The sequence below is a fragment of the Cutaneotrichosporon cavernicola genome, assembly GCF_030864355.1.
Source record: "Cutaneotrichosporon cavernicola HIS019 DNA, chromosome: 3".
Classification (NCBI taxonomy): Eukaryota; Fungi; Basidiomycota; class Tremellomycetes; order Trichosporonales; family Trichosporonaceae; genus Cutaneotrichosporon; species Cutaneotrichosporon cavernicola.
The window spans coordinates 823,679-837,060 of NC_083395.1; the positions used below are offsets into that span (position 1 = coordinate 823,679).

Genomic DNA, 13,382 nt, shown 5'->3' on the forward strand with positions numbered 1-13,382 from the left:
ACGTAGAAATGGTGGTGGACATGGAAAACGACTCGTGGTGGTCGTGGGCCGAGCGGCCGGCGGCGCGGAGCTGGGATGCCTGGGTTGCGCGTATTCTACACTCGCTCCGCTACAGTCTCTTTCTTACGAAGGTGAGCCCCCTTAATCGTAAGTTCTGGTGTCAGCGAATATGGGTTGGAACCTACCCTGCAGCTTCTGCTCGGCCGAGTCGGTTGAACGCTTGCCTGTCCTATCATTAGCTCGGTATTGTCACTCAGACCCACGCAACTACAGTCTTCTTTGTGCCAAGAGGTATAATCTTAACCGGGGGACCCAGACGCCGAGCAGCCTTAGGAGGGGCGACCTTGGTCGACGTTCCCTCAACAGTCGCCTGTACGGACGTCCCCTCGGTAGCCTGCTGTCAGTACAAGTAGACAAGTAGACGGATTAGGCTCACCTTGTCATCACGGCCACGCTTGTGGCCGAAGCCCGCGGGACCAACGAGACGGGAGACCGAGACACCAACAGCGGCACCAACCCCCCGGCCGACAGTAACCGTCTTGGGGTTACGTGGGGGTTCCCTTGCCTCGGGAGTTTTGGGGTGCCGCCCAGGCAACAACACATTGCGGTTGTAGGGCGGTGTGTGCACCGGAATCTGGCGCGGAAGCTTAGAAGGAATAGCCTGTGATCAGGATTTGAATTCTGTGGCGCTTACGACTGGAGTAAGATGGATCTCGCGCAGGCCAGTCTTACGCCGATTGCAGAAGGGTGCTGAAGTAAGTTGGCACCCGCATGTATCAAACTTCCCACCTTCGGCTGTGCGCTCGGCGATTGTTGGGGGGAACAAGTCTAACCATTCCTTTACCTCCCGCTGCCGCTCGTATTTTGAAAGCATCGTCGCCCATTGCTGCTGCCAATGCGGGTACCGATCGTACAGGGCCAATTCCATTTTCTTCGGGTTTTCCGGAATGAAGAACTCCTTGTTCTGCTGTGCGAGGAAACAGATGTCAAGGAGTACGCCATCAGACACGGGCTTCTTGAGATTCCATTCCAGGCCAAGGCGAGGGCCAATGTGGGTAGCTCGCGATGACCGCTCGTTGGGATCATCCATTGACGGATGTGAGAGGACGTCCTCGATCTGAGGTGAGTGAACTCTGCATGTCTCTCGAAGTCCCGTACTCACCGTCCAACGCAGTCTGGGATCGCGAATGAGCATGCCTTGGACCAGTTCGGCGAAGCCACCATCACGAAGGTCTTCCTTGCGAAACTTCCACTTTGGCTTCCCATGGAGTATGCTCTCCTTCAACTCGTCCGAGCTACAGCTGTCGCCGACAACGTAGGGATGGCGATAACGCAAGAGCTTGATGAGGATGATTCCCAAAGACCAGACCTCACTGGCACAAGCATCGTATCGCTTGTTCTATGGTTAACCAGCTCCTGATCGCCACACTCACTGCCACCTTCTCCGGACTGGAGTAGTCCAGAGTTCCACCATGACTCTTCGCATATCCACCGTCGGGGAGGAATTGAGAGAATCCGAAATCTGCAAGGACCGGACGAACGCGGCCCTCCTCATTGAGAAGCAGAATGTTGCCACGCTTTAAATCCTCATGGCTGACTCCCAGCAGGTGAATCGCCTCCACTGTGCGGAGGAGAGCCCGGAAGAAAGGGACGACAGCGGCGCCCTTGATGAGGCTCCCGTTTTTGCTGAGATCGCCATCGTAACACTTCATCAAGAGGTAGCTGGGGTTAGATCGCTGTATTCATCATTCCTCACGTCCAACCTTCCTCCTCCAACATGCCCTCAAGTTGGACGATTCCGGGGATACCTGCCCCAGCGAATGCCTTGAGAAGGACGATCTCCTTGTACGCCTCCATGGCGTCAAGTGTTTTATCCCAAGAGGCTGAGACACCGGCTCCGTGAAGGGCCGGAAGGATCTTACAAGCCAGTATCTGACCTGTCTCACGATGCACTGCTTCGCGGACGTGCGCTGTGGTAAGCAAGTGCCACATTGGTCACATTAACCCACCGTATGCACCACGACCGATTGTTTCCCCGAGGTCATACTCGCCTATGCGCGATAGGCGGCCCCGGGGGGTGTCCCAGACTGTCATCTGATGTGAAAGGTTCTGGCTCAAGGGTGGGGCGGGGGATGGTGTGTGATGGCGAGAACGGTGTGGCTGGTGGGGACCTCAAGAGAGTGTCTATGTGTGTATGAATAAATGCTCTGAGCAAGAGGGTCAAGCGTGAAGATAGGTGAAGAAAAGTAGAGTAGTATTAATCAAACTCTGTTGATGAAGAAGTGATGGTAGAGTAGAAAAGCGACATGGAGTGGCTTTTAACTCTAGGTCCCAGAGTTGCGAGGTGGGAGACAACGTTCCCTCGCGCAGTCTTCCTTTAGTCTTCTTCATGCTAATAATACAGGTCAAGATTAGTTCCAGATTACCATCAAGTCTATCAATCCTTGACCTCGTCCTGCGCTTCGCTACCACTCCCAACGGTTCCCCTCCCAGCTGCCAACCCGACCTCACCTTCCTTCTTCGCCACTCTCGCTGCCCGTTGCGCCCGCCAGCGTGGGCCGTACCGTATCACAACCAAAGGTAGCGGGTCATGAGCAAGCATATCCCGCAGAGCAGCACGAACATCTACCCAGCCCCGACCTCGCGGTTGATGATCTGCACGGTCCCGACGAACGCTGCTCCGATGAGAAACCGCGTGAAATTGAACTGGCGTGAGTCGTGCCCCCCGACCTTCCCTCTCCACCAGGCCACCACCTTCGGTGGCCCGCCTCACATATCGCCCGAGTATCACTCACGAGCAGAGGGTAATCGTCGCACTTGCTCCCGAGGCTTGCACAATTCGCGTAAAGAGGAGCAGCCAGTACGCGTCGGTCGGACGCACAGCGGTGACGATGGACGCGAGCACGAAGATCGCGACCGTCAGGATGTACACTGGCCGCCGGCCCTACGTGTCGGCGGGGGCGCCCCATAACGCTGATGTGATTCCTTGGGAGACCATGGACATCGTGATGGTGAGGTTAATCTTTTCGGGCGACACGACGAACGTGTCAACGAGCATCGGGATGGCCGGCACGAAGATGTTGGTCGAGATGGGGCTGAGTTCTTGGGTCCATACGCAGACTCAAGACTCACAAGCAGATGGAAGCGACGGCCGCGAGCGTGATGATGAACCACTTTTTTGCGCTCCGAGAACGCATTGCACGCGAACAGCGTTGGGAGAGACGGCTCGCTGACAGGCTCGGACAGCTCAGTCTTCTGAAACGGGTTCATCATGATCGCCGCGAGGATCGCCTCGCTTCTCGATGTCCTCCGGCATCGGCATGGTGCAGCATCGAGTCGGTTTGAGAAAATGAGAGGTGATAGGTCAGTCGGGGCTGGATGTGTCAACGTCGCTGTGTGCCTTGATGACATCGGCTTTCTGCGATGGGCTGCGTAAATACCCGGCATACTGGCGTGTTTGCTATCGTGGTTGCCGAGCTTCAGTTCAGCATCAAGTCAATCAAGTCAACGGTGTCGAGAACATCGAATGAAGTGCTGTGGAGGCAAAACGGCCCTGGCGCTCGTATCACGCTCGTTCGGACCTGCTTCGGCTCTTCCCTAGTCGAAGTTCAACTACAACTCGACGCATCATCCATTAATCTTCTGTGCACGATGAGCTTTTCTTCATCCATCGGGAGATGCAATGTTACATGCTGCGTGACTCTATAGTGTATTCTATGCTGTGGTCTGAGCCGATAGTAGTCCCGCTAACCAGCGTGCCTCCTCCTCCATCTCCTCGTCTGATCGCTGGCGTCGCTCCTCGTCCTTGGGCACCTGCCACCCGCTCTCGCGCCTGCGCAGCGCCGCCTCGACAGCACCGATGGAACTGTTTACATGTACGTGTTCGTGCTCCAAGAGCTCGGCGTTGAGATCGCGCTCGGCTCCCTCGAGAGCGGGGTAGACATTGTCAGTCTCGCCGCCAAAGTCGCTCTTGAGGCGCGGGATGATGTGTACGTGCACATGCGGGACGGACTGACCCGCTGAGACGCCGTCCTGAAGTCAGCCCTGCTTCCGGTACAAGTTGAGCAGAGGGAGAGGGGGAGGCTCACCTGCACGGCAATGTTGAGTGCCTCTGCTTCGTATGCCTTCTCGACGATACGCCCAACGCGCTGCACGCTCTGAAAGAGATCCGAGACCTCGCTGTGGTCCAAGTCCGAGAGGCGGGGCACCACGCGCTTGCTGATGATCAAGACATCTTGAGTTAGCTTTTGAGAACAGGCTGAGCAAAGAGGAAGTGTACGATGGGAGACTCACGCCCAGGCCGCAGGGGTTTGAGGTTGACGATGCCAAGCGAGAGAGGCGTCTCGAAGAAGACTGGCGTGAGCTGTAGAGAACGCACGCGAGCTGGGTGGCTGACCCACCTTGACGGGTCACATCGAAGACGGAAAACAAGTGCCTCGCCGCCATCTCCGGCGTCGAACGGGTGTGTTTATGTTGTTGAACGCAATACGAGATCGGGGATTCCTGGCTCTGGCGATCTCGCGATCCAACAGTGACGCTCAGCCACGTGGCGAGGAGAGGCGTTAGGGACCTCCACTTTGTATGTTGGGTGGCAACAACCTAGTGTCTCAGCCTTCTTCGACTCAACCCAACACCTTCCTCACGGCACATTAACATCACTCTCATCCTCTCAACGGATCTGCTTTTGCTTGCACTGACTATCTGTCGCTTTTTTCATCCCTCCATCGATTCAGAATCCACAGAGTTACGCACGATTGTACCATGATCACCTTCTCCGATTCGGAGACGTCCACCGACGGCATGTCCATTATAAGTGTGCCGTCGAGCGAGGAGTTTGAGATAATCCTCATGCCTTTCCCCTCGACGTCCACGAGGGCGTCTAGAAACGTTGACTCGCTCGAGGCGAGCATGGCATCCCTCGGCCTGGGTGCGCATGGACCCGAGGAAGGCGGGTCGGCTGGTTCCGTCCCTGCTGCTTCTGGGCCCAGCTCGGTCCGCACGGTCGCCACCACCATCGGGGCGTCCCTCCGCAGCGGAGGTGATGGCAACCACGGTGATGACGAAGCAACCTGGAGCGTGCAGACGCACCGCACCAGAGTGACGACCCTCCCTTCACACACGGCAAGTATCCTCAGCGCGTCGGATGCGCGTGAGTCGATTGACAGGTACGTCCGCTGTTAACACCACTTGAAAGCTGATGGCAGCTTCCTAACGGACCCGGAGTTTACGAGCGACAAGGCGAACAAGCTGCGTCTGTGGCAGGCGCTTTGTATCGAGGCGAGTTCCTTGAGACCAGCCAAGCTGATAGCAGCTGGGGTTAGTCAAGCTCGAAGAGTCGGACGACACCCTCTCCGACTCTCTCTCCTTCGACAGCTCGAGCGAGTATCTTACCAACACCACAGTCAGTGACGAAGACTCAGACTGCACGCCGACCGGCTCGCGCTCCGCGACGCCCACTCAGACCCTTCCCCAGCTTCCGACGTCACTCACCGCTGCCGTCCGCCTGTTAAGCACCCGTGGCCACGTCAACATCCTGCAGTACCTTGAGGTACGCAACGACCCCACCCGCCACACCGAGGACGTCGTGGGCAAGTACGCCGACCTCGTGTACCCCAGCGCGAGCGCGCTGCAGCGCGACATGCGACGCGACCGTAAGTATGCCAAGATCGATGATGTCAAGCGCGAGTGGCTCCAGCCGCTCCTGAAGGACTTTGGTTTCCGTCGTCGCCGTGAGAGCCGTGTGTAGGAAGAGCGATCAATGGGCGGACGCGGGAAAGCGAAGCTTAGAGGCAAGAGAGGAGCGAAGACGGAGAAAGAAGGCGCAGGGGAGAGCGCCGAGGCAGCGAGGATATCTGAGGACAGCCAGAAGGCGCGCATCTAGATCCAGATACCCTCTGTCAGTTGCCATGTTGTACGTCTGTACATCTTCCATTGTGATTACTGTTTGTTATGCATCACTCCCACTGCCCGGAAGTCACGGGTGACAGGCAGCGCACCGTGCTCTCTAAACAGAACAGTCCAGACCACCCTTAGGTCACTAACGCGTGTACATGTCGCTCTTTTTTCTCACTGCTCGCGTCCACCACAAAACTCATCTCTTCCAGTGTGACCTGGGGAGCATCGGCGAATCTTCGCGTCCGCGTCCGCCCTCCCTCTCCCCCGTTTCGCCCTCGGGGATCCGTTTCGCCCTCGTGCCCTCGCATCCTCATCGTACTGTAACACAACAGCCACGTCAACCAGATGCTGGCTACAAAAGGGGGACCTCTCTGCTCCTTGCCTACCAAAGTTGTCATATCCTCCTCGTCAAGGCCTCCGATCGATATGCCTCCCATAGACGTCGTCTCCGCAGCCCTCACACGCCTCCGGCTTAGGGACGACAATGAAGGCGATGTGGTCTTAGGGTACGATTCGAGGTTGTTGAACTGACAGCAGGTACCTCGCCGAAACAGATGATAGCGAGGGTGGACTCCTGAAGCTCTGGCAGGCGCTCTGTCTTGAGGTGGGCCATCTCCTCTCACCTCTTCTTCCCAGTACTCCCCCCTCCACTTCACAGGCCCCTCGCCCCACTCGCGCTCCCTGCTGCGTCACCATCCTTCGCGACCCTCACACCAGTTCGGCCTAGTGCAGAACCCCGACGACCCCGCCGTGGATCCCAAACTCCCACCGCTCCCTCTCTCCAAGACGAAGGCGAAGGAGCTCCTCAAAACGCACGCGCATATCAGCATCGTCGACTACCTAATCGCGCGCGACGCCCTCGAGACTACGGGTGTCCCATGGGGCTACTTCGCCGACCTCCTCCACCCGTCGGCCGGTGCACTCACTGATTATATTCGTAAATCTATAAAGTACGAGGGTCGCCGTCGCTACCGCGTGCGCCGCCGTATGCGCCGGCGTGGGGCCAGCGAGGAGAAGATCACTGAGGTCGTCATATCGGGCAGCAAGATCTTCCCTCGCGAGCTGGCCAAGAGTGAGGGCTTGCAGCCGCTGCTGCGTGAGGTGTTTCAGTGGCGTAAGTAAATAGCCACGCAGTGAGGAGTAGCCGGAGTAGGCAAGAAGGGAGGGTTGTTGTGCAATTGATGGATCATGTTGAGAATGTTTCACTCTCATTGTTCCGCATCTGGTAATGTCATGGAGTATTTGGTTTAGACAAGGGATTAGGACAGGTTTAGGATATTTGCCTCCGTCATTTGACTCACCTTCGCCGCCATCGCCGCGTTCGTCACTCTTGAATCTTTACATTGTGCCGCGAGCAAACAACGCCGCGGCATCATCACTCTCTAGCCGATCATATAACCTCGCCTAGGGATCCCTCTATCCCTCTCTTCCTCTCCTCCTGTCTTCTCTAGCTATCTCTCATCCATCCCACATTTCCTCTGAAGCCGACATCGATTCAACCTCTACGGCCCCCTCTACCATGCCGGACAGGAACAACTCACTTGACCGACCCGGTCCATCGCGCTGCTCGTCCTCGCCCACAAAGCGTGGCACCACCAAGCACAACCCGCAGGGCCCAACTCTCCTCGCGAGACCGCCCACCCACGCGCTGCCCCCGAAGCCTCTGCTCGCGCGGTTGTCTGGCCCTGCGAACCCACCCACACCCGAGCAGCGCGACTTCCCCAGCCACCCTCGCCCAGACCGTGGTCTTAGCATCCGTGGCACAGCGCCACGAGCCAACGGCAGCAACCAAGAGCGCTCGCATCCCGAGCGGAGTCACCAGCCGGAGCGCAGCTCCCAACCGGAGCGCAACTCGCAACCAGAGCGCGGCTCCCAACCTGAACGCAGCTCGCAATCTGACCGGGGGTCGTTACACAGCAGTCAGTCTGATCGCCCGCATGAGCGCCAACCCACATACGACCGGCCTCCCGCCCATGACAGGGCATTCGACCGCGGGCCTGGAAGGCGCTCCCCACAGAGGTCGCAGGGTTCACAAGGGTCACATTACGATTATGATCCGCGCGAACGCCGACGCAGCCCGTATGGCAGGCGTAGCCGCAGCCCCCCTCCTGCCGCTCGCGATCACCGGGACCACCGCACGTACGACCGCGAACAGTCGCAGCGAGGAGAGAGCCGCCGCTTCAACGAGCGGCACGACCGCCGGGACGACCGACGTGATCGTCCTGACGACCGCTACGGGCGCCGTCCTGGAGAGACACAGAGCTACAGGCCAACGTCACCTAGCTACCAGCCGCGCTCGCCGCCTCGACGCTCTCCGCGTGACCGCTCTCCTGTCCGTGGCCGTTCTCCACCTCCACCACACGAGCGCGAGCCTCTGCGCGACAGGGACGACCTACGCCGACGCACTCCGCCCCGGGCCGCACCCCCACCCAAGTCTGGGACCGAGGAGGGCGAGATCGGCGAGGAGGAGGGCGAGATTAGACCTCCGAGCCCGTCCAAGAGCCCGTCTTTGCCGCCGCCGCCACCCCCACCCGAGGACGCGCCGCCGCCGCCCGCAGACGCCCCTCCACCACCACCCTCTGACGCCCCTCCCCCTCCTCCGTCGCAAGGGCCCCCACCCCCACCCCCATCCGGACCAGATTTGCAGCCCAGTCCACTGATGAGCCATCACCGCACCCACCCAAGCGGTAACTTTGCGCCGAACCGCAACCTTATTGAACCACCGACGCGTGTCTCCACGCCTGTGGGCAGGGAGAAGATTGGCGGAGGACAGAAGCTGTTCCGCTTTCCCACTGCGGAGGAGGAGAAGTACATGTACAACCGCTTCTTCAAGGGCACGACGACGCTGGCCGCGTACGACATGGGCACCAAGCTCGGCGAAGGCACGTTTGGCGTTGTCACCAAAGCTGTCGAGTTGGCGTCCAAGAAGACGGTGGCGCTCAAGAAGCTGATCGAGCACAACTACCGCGACGGCGTGTCGATGACCACCGTGCGCGAAATCAAGATTCTTAAGACGTTACCCAAGCACACCAACATTGTCCCGCTCCTTGACATGGTTGTCCATCGGAGTGAGTGGCAGACTTGGGACTCCCTGACAGTACAGAGGTACCCTCAGACCGCAGCCAGCGTGGCGACATCTTCATGGTGTTCCCGTTCATGGACCACGACCTCTGCGGTCTGCTGCTCAACAAGGACTTCCGCATGTCGCACTCGACGGCCAAGTTGATCTTCAAGCAGATCCTTGAGGGGTTGCACCACATTCATGTGAATAATGTTGTTCACCGCGACCTGAAGACGGCCAATATCCTCGTGTCGAAGGACGGCCACGCGATGATCGCCGATTTTGGCCTCGCGCGGACGTGGGGTGTGGAGGCCATGCCCAAGCACAGTCCGCACGAGTACACCAACATGGTTGTGACCCGGTGGTACCGCGCTCCCGAGCTGCTCCTCGGCGACACCAAGTACGGCACGGCCGTCGACATGTGGTCAATGGGCTGCATACTGGGGGAGATGTACCACCGCGAGCCGATTTTTGCAGGGCACTCGGAGCAGGACCAGCCCACGAAGATCTTCTGGAGAACTGGCCCGCCGTCTCAGACAAACTGGCCCGGGTGGGACAAGCTGCCAGGGCACGCCGAGCTACCAGGGCACCCCTGGAACAAGGCGCCGCAGGGACCGTCGTTGCTACAATGCGCGCGCCAGTGGCAGTGAGTTGAACTGACCAGAATACAGCTGACATCAGGATGGACAGGGTGGGTGCCGACCTCATGTGCCAGTTGCTACAACTGGACCCGTCTCGCCGCCCGGCTGCTGCCAAGGCGCTCGAGCACCCGTGGTTCACTGTCAACCCGCTTCCCGCGAAGCTGGGTAACATCCCGGTCGTTGAGTCAAGCCACGAGATGACGTCTCGCGACCGCAATATGCCTGCACAGCCGCCGCCTCAACAGCAACAGACTCGGGCTCCGGCATGGAGCCAGCCTGTGCGGCCTCCCCCGCCGGCGCACCATCCCCATGGGAGGCAGATGCATCCGCGGCCGACATCGTATCGTCCCCAGCTGCCGAACTCACATCCCAGTGCGCCAGCGTACCCGTCTCCAGTGTCGACTGGGATGGGTCGCGGCTTCGCGCCTGCCCCACCGTTCAATCTCATGGGCAACCGCCGTGGCGGTGGCCCTCCGATGCGGCCACACGGACACGGACCCGGTCCGGGTCCTGGAGGACCTCCTGGAGGTGGGTTTGGTGGCCCTCCACCAGGAGGGTTTAGACTCGCGGGTGGCGTACGCCCAAGCCATGGGCCGAGCTTTGGTGGGCCGCGGCCACCGAAGCGCCCAGGCGATGAGCAGTGGGCTGGCCGGCCCGACAGGCCGGACAAGCGCCAGCGCAACAACGACGCTTTGCCGTATTAGGCGCGTCCTTGAGCAGTGTCGACGCAGATGGACCCGCCTCGTGATGTTTGAGGAGGATGGAGCAGATGGAGACAGTACAAGTCCGGAGAGCCTTACCGGCTGAGAGACATCGAGATTCCGTGTACGACTAGACTAGTATGCATTACGGCTGTAGTGTGAGTTGAGGGGGGACTCGCTGGAGACGTCGTGAGAATGATCAGGGGTGACTCTGGTGAAGCTGGAGTGGCTGCTAGAGAGGCTGAAGTAGATTGTGAGAATAGAGAATAGAGGACAAGGGATTTGATTCCGAGATGGTGGGAGGATGTGGGATTGAGATGAGAGAATCTTACCTGTTCTTGGATCGCGTTGTCTTGGCGCTGATCAGTGATGATCACCATTGCATCCTCCGCACAGACATGACAACGTTTCATCTTTCATCATCAATGCCGTCAACAGTCAGCCATCCGGCGAGCTGGGGTGAAGTACCTCTCATTAAAGGTAAGCGGCCAGTGGAAACATTGCCTACGCCCTTTGATGGCCAAGCCCGAAACAGAACATGGCTCCACCAGTCGGGCCTGGCGGACCTGTATCAAGTGACTGGCTGGGCCTGGCAGCAGCCCCGCGTCTCAGCGTCTGTGCGGGGGAATGGTGGCGGCACGGTGAGTCAGAGCCGGGTGGGACTTGAATGCAGGCCCGTTCGAGCTCGGGAGCGTGTGTATCAGGTGACAGTCAGTTTGTCGGCACCATTTAGCATTGCTGTTTTGAGGTTTGTTTTGAGCCAACGGAGCTTAGGTTCACAAGTGGAGTCAAGTATAGAGGAGGATAGGAGGATAGTTTGGATAAAACCTAGGATTATAGGATAACCAAGGATAACCCAAAGGATAACAGGTTCAGATACCTCTTTACCATAACAGCGGTCCCTTGAAACAGGGTAATGTCCCTGGTTGGGGTCGGGTGCCTTGATTATGTTGACTGGCGAGGGTTAACCAAAGTCAAATCAAGACCTCTTTCTACAGAACCCCTTTGCTTCACAACCCAAACCAAACCTTGTAACCTACTTTGAGCCTTCCAGTTGACAACGCTCGCCATCTGCCATCTTGACATCCTCCATTGCCCACTACTCACTCAATCTCACTATCAACATGTCTTCTGGTAAGTCGAGTCCCTTGAGATGGAATCAATCGCGTCCAGCATCCCCCAGTCCGCAGTCTGCAGTCTGCGACGCGCTACTATTCAGTCGATTTTGAATATATTGCTATAGGATGGTGGACGCGACTTTGCATGGTGCAAAGTTCGGCGCGCTCGTGCTGGATTGCTTGCACGCTGCTACTGGTCTTGGCGCAGGTGACTTGGCGCGACGTTTGACCTACTCGTCTCTGCGCGTTTGCTCGTTACCCAAAGAACGCACGGCCACACGATCAAATCCAAGGACATGACCACACGCACTTGCCACCCACCTTCCTCCTCGCACCCATGACTTGCTCGCACACACCGCGCACCTTGGCTTCCATACAGTCTCACACCCCTCCGCTACGCCCACAGATGATCACGTCCTCCTCACTTTTACCAGAGAGCTTTTAACATGCCATTCTTAATACTACTCTGCTCTTCCATCTCACATTCTCCTTACCATCACCCATGTCGTCTCCTTCGTTACGCCGTTCCTCCAAGCCCTCGCGGCCAGAACCCTCGCTCACATCCGCAGCTCCACCTCCAGCGACGCCTGTCGAGCCTCCGGTGACCCCCACGTCGTCGCCTCCTACGCCGCCGATCTCGAACACTGGCGGCGGCGGCGGTGGTGGTGGTGGTGATGGCAGCACGTCTGAGCAGCCACCGAACCCTCCCTCAACTACGCAGCAGCCGCCTGAGCCCCCTACCACTAGCCTGCAGCCCATCGAGACGCCAACCACGAGCGAGAACCAGCCTCCCAGCACCACAGACCGGCCTCCTCCTGAAACCACGACGCAGAACGAGCAATCGACTACGAGACAGAATGAGCAGCCGTCGACGTTTGAGGAACAGCAGAGCACAACCTCGACCTCGCGCGGGCAGACGAGCACGACGGTTGTCCACGCGGACGGAGGCACGTCGTTCAAGTACGTCACCGTGACGGACAGTCGTGGACTGGCGCACACGTCAGCCGTCGCCATGACCCCCCACAAGAACAACACGCCTGCGATTGTCGGCGGTGTCGTCGGCGGCGTGGGTGGCGCCCTGGCCATTGCTGGGATCATTGCCTTCCTCCTCTATCGCCGGAAGAAGAACCGCGACGTCGCTTTTGACGAGAAGATGTTCGACCCGCACCACTCGACGAGACACTCGCAGATTGACCCGCTCGACCTTGCGGAGCCCACGTCACCGAGTGTCGGCATGCCTGGCGAGCCGACCACCATCGAGCCATTCCCGTACGAACCACAGGGGCAATACGACTACGACCCATACCGCGCGGCCGGGCCAATGCATGGCATGCAGGTCGGCGACACGATGCAGATGCACGGCATGAGCATGCCCGAGGCCAGCGACTACATGTATGGCAACAACAACTACGGGTATGCCGCTGCTGGGGCGGGCGCTGGCATGACTGCCGCCGAGATGAAGCATCGCGAAGCGACAGGCTCGCTGTCGCCCCAGCAGACTGGCCTGAGCTCGTCCGCTGGCGGCAGCCGCAACAGCCACTACGAGGACGCATATAGCCAGCACCACCACCAGGCGTACCAGGGGTACCAGCCGTACCCAACCTCGCCGCAGCGCTCGGCACCCAGCGACGGGGCGCCGGGCTTGTACCAGCACACGGACATGCTGAGCGAGCCGAGCGATGACATGCAGGAGATTCCGCCCAAGTGAGTGTGTTGAGGCGAACGAGCTGCCACACATCCATCAATCCGCCCCCACCGCGCATGTACACCCGCTGACACCAGCTACGACTCGATCCGCCGCTAGGATGGACCATCTATATAGAGCGCTTGCGCATGTATTTGTACGCGTTTGGTCCCTGCCAGGGATACACATATATTGGTGGCTGAGATGTGGTTGGCGCACCTGGCTTGGCAATGCTGGCTTGGCAGGTGTTCAGCCAAAGCGTTGCCGGATGGGTAGGGTGTC

The 13,382-nt window shown here is 58.9% G+C and overlaps 7 protein-coding genes across 7 annotated transcripts; 4 read left to right on the forward strand and 3 right to left on the reverse strand.

Annotated features, from left to right (window-relative positions):
* Window positions 1-95: 95 nt before the first annotated feature.
* CcaverHIS019_0303130 (uncharacterized protein) lies at window positions 96-1,857 on the reverse strand (the record flags this gene model as incomplete). The annotated part of the gene is made up of 9 exons (XM_060598745.1): window positions 96-154; window positions 186-229; window positions 264-394; window positions 437-661; window positions 695-750; window positions 790-1,117; window positions 1,163-1,399; window positions 1,434-1,722; window positions 1,757-1,857. 9 exons carry the CDS (start codon window positions 1,855-1,857, stop codon window positions 96-98), a joined length of 1,470 nt encoding a protein of 489 aa, XP_060455508.1.
* A 768-nt stretch (window positions 1,858-2,625) lies between these two features.
* CcaverHIS019_0303140 (uncharacterized protein) lies at window positions 2,626-3,197 on the reverse strand (the record flags this gene model as incomplete). Its single annotated transcript, XM_060598746.1, has 4 exons — window positions 2,626-2,706; window positions 2,796-2,829; window positions 2,949-3,095; window positions 3,133-3,197. 4 exons carry the CDS (start codon window positions 3,195-3,197, stop codon window positions 2,626-2,628), a joined length of 327 nt encoding a protein of 108 aa, XP_060455509.1.
* A 517-nt stretch (window positions 3,198-3,714) lies between these two features.
* On the reverse strand, window positions 3,715-4,446 carry HNT2 (uncharacterized protein; the record flags this gene model as incomplete). The annotated part of the gene is made up of 4 exons (XM_060598747.1): window positions 3,715-4,032; window positions 4,089-4,234; window positions 4,294-4,353; window positions 4,401-4,446. The coding sequence occupies 4 exons, from the start codon at window positions 4,444-4,446 to the stop codon at window positions 3,715-3,717; spliced, it is 570 nt and encodes a 189-aa protein (XP_060455510.1).
* Window positions 4,447-4,761: 315 nt separating this feature from the next.
* On the forward strand, window positions 4,762-5,746 carry CcaverHIS019_0303160 (uncharacterized protein; the record flags this gene model as incomplete). The annotated part of the gene is made up of 3 exons (XM_060598748.1): window positions 4,762-5,165; window positions 5,205-5,281; window positions 5,322-5,746. The coding sequence occupies 3 exons, from the start codon at window positions 4,762-4,764 to the stop codon at window positions 5,744-5,746; spliced, it is 906 nt and encodes a 301-aa protein (XP_060455511.1).
* A 575-nt stretch (window positions 5,747-6,321) lies between these two features.
* On the forward strand, window positions 6,322-7,017 carry CcaverHIS019_0303170 (uncharacterized protein; the record flags this gene model as incomplete). The annotated part of the gene is made up of 3 exons (XM_060598749.1): window positions 6,322-6,401; window positions 6,433-6,499; window positions 6,613-7,017. The coding sequence occupies 3 exons, from the start codon at window positions 6,322-6,324 to the stop codon at window positions 7,015-7,017; spliced, it is 552 nt and encodes a 183-aa protein (XP_060455512.1).
* Window positions 7,018-7,414: 397 nt separating this feature from the next.
* Window positions 7,415-10,301, forward strand: BUR1 (uncharacterized protein; the record flags this gene model as incomplete). The annotated part of the gene is made up of 3 exons (XM_060598750.1): window positions 7,415-8,963; window positions 8,999-9,602; window positions 9,638-10,301. 3 exons carry the CDS (start codon window positions 7,415-7,417, stop codon window positions 10,299-10,301), a joined length of 2,817 nt encoding a protein of 938 aa, XP_060455513.1.
* A 1,121-nt stretch (window positions 10,302-11,422) lies between these two features.
* Window positions 11,423-13,220, forward strand: CcaverHIS019_0303190 (uncharacterized protein; the record flags this gene model as incomplete). The annotated part of the gene is made up of 3 exons (XM_060598751.1): window positions 11,423-11,432; window positions 11,986-13,120; window positions 13,199-13,220. 3 exons carry the CDS (start codon window positions 11,423-11,425, stop codon window positions 13,218-13,220), a joined length of 1,167 nt encoding a protein of 388 aa, XP_060455514.1.
* Window positions 13,221-13,382: the final 162 nt, after the last annotated feature.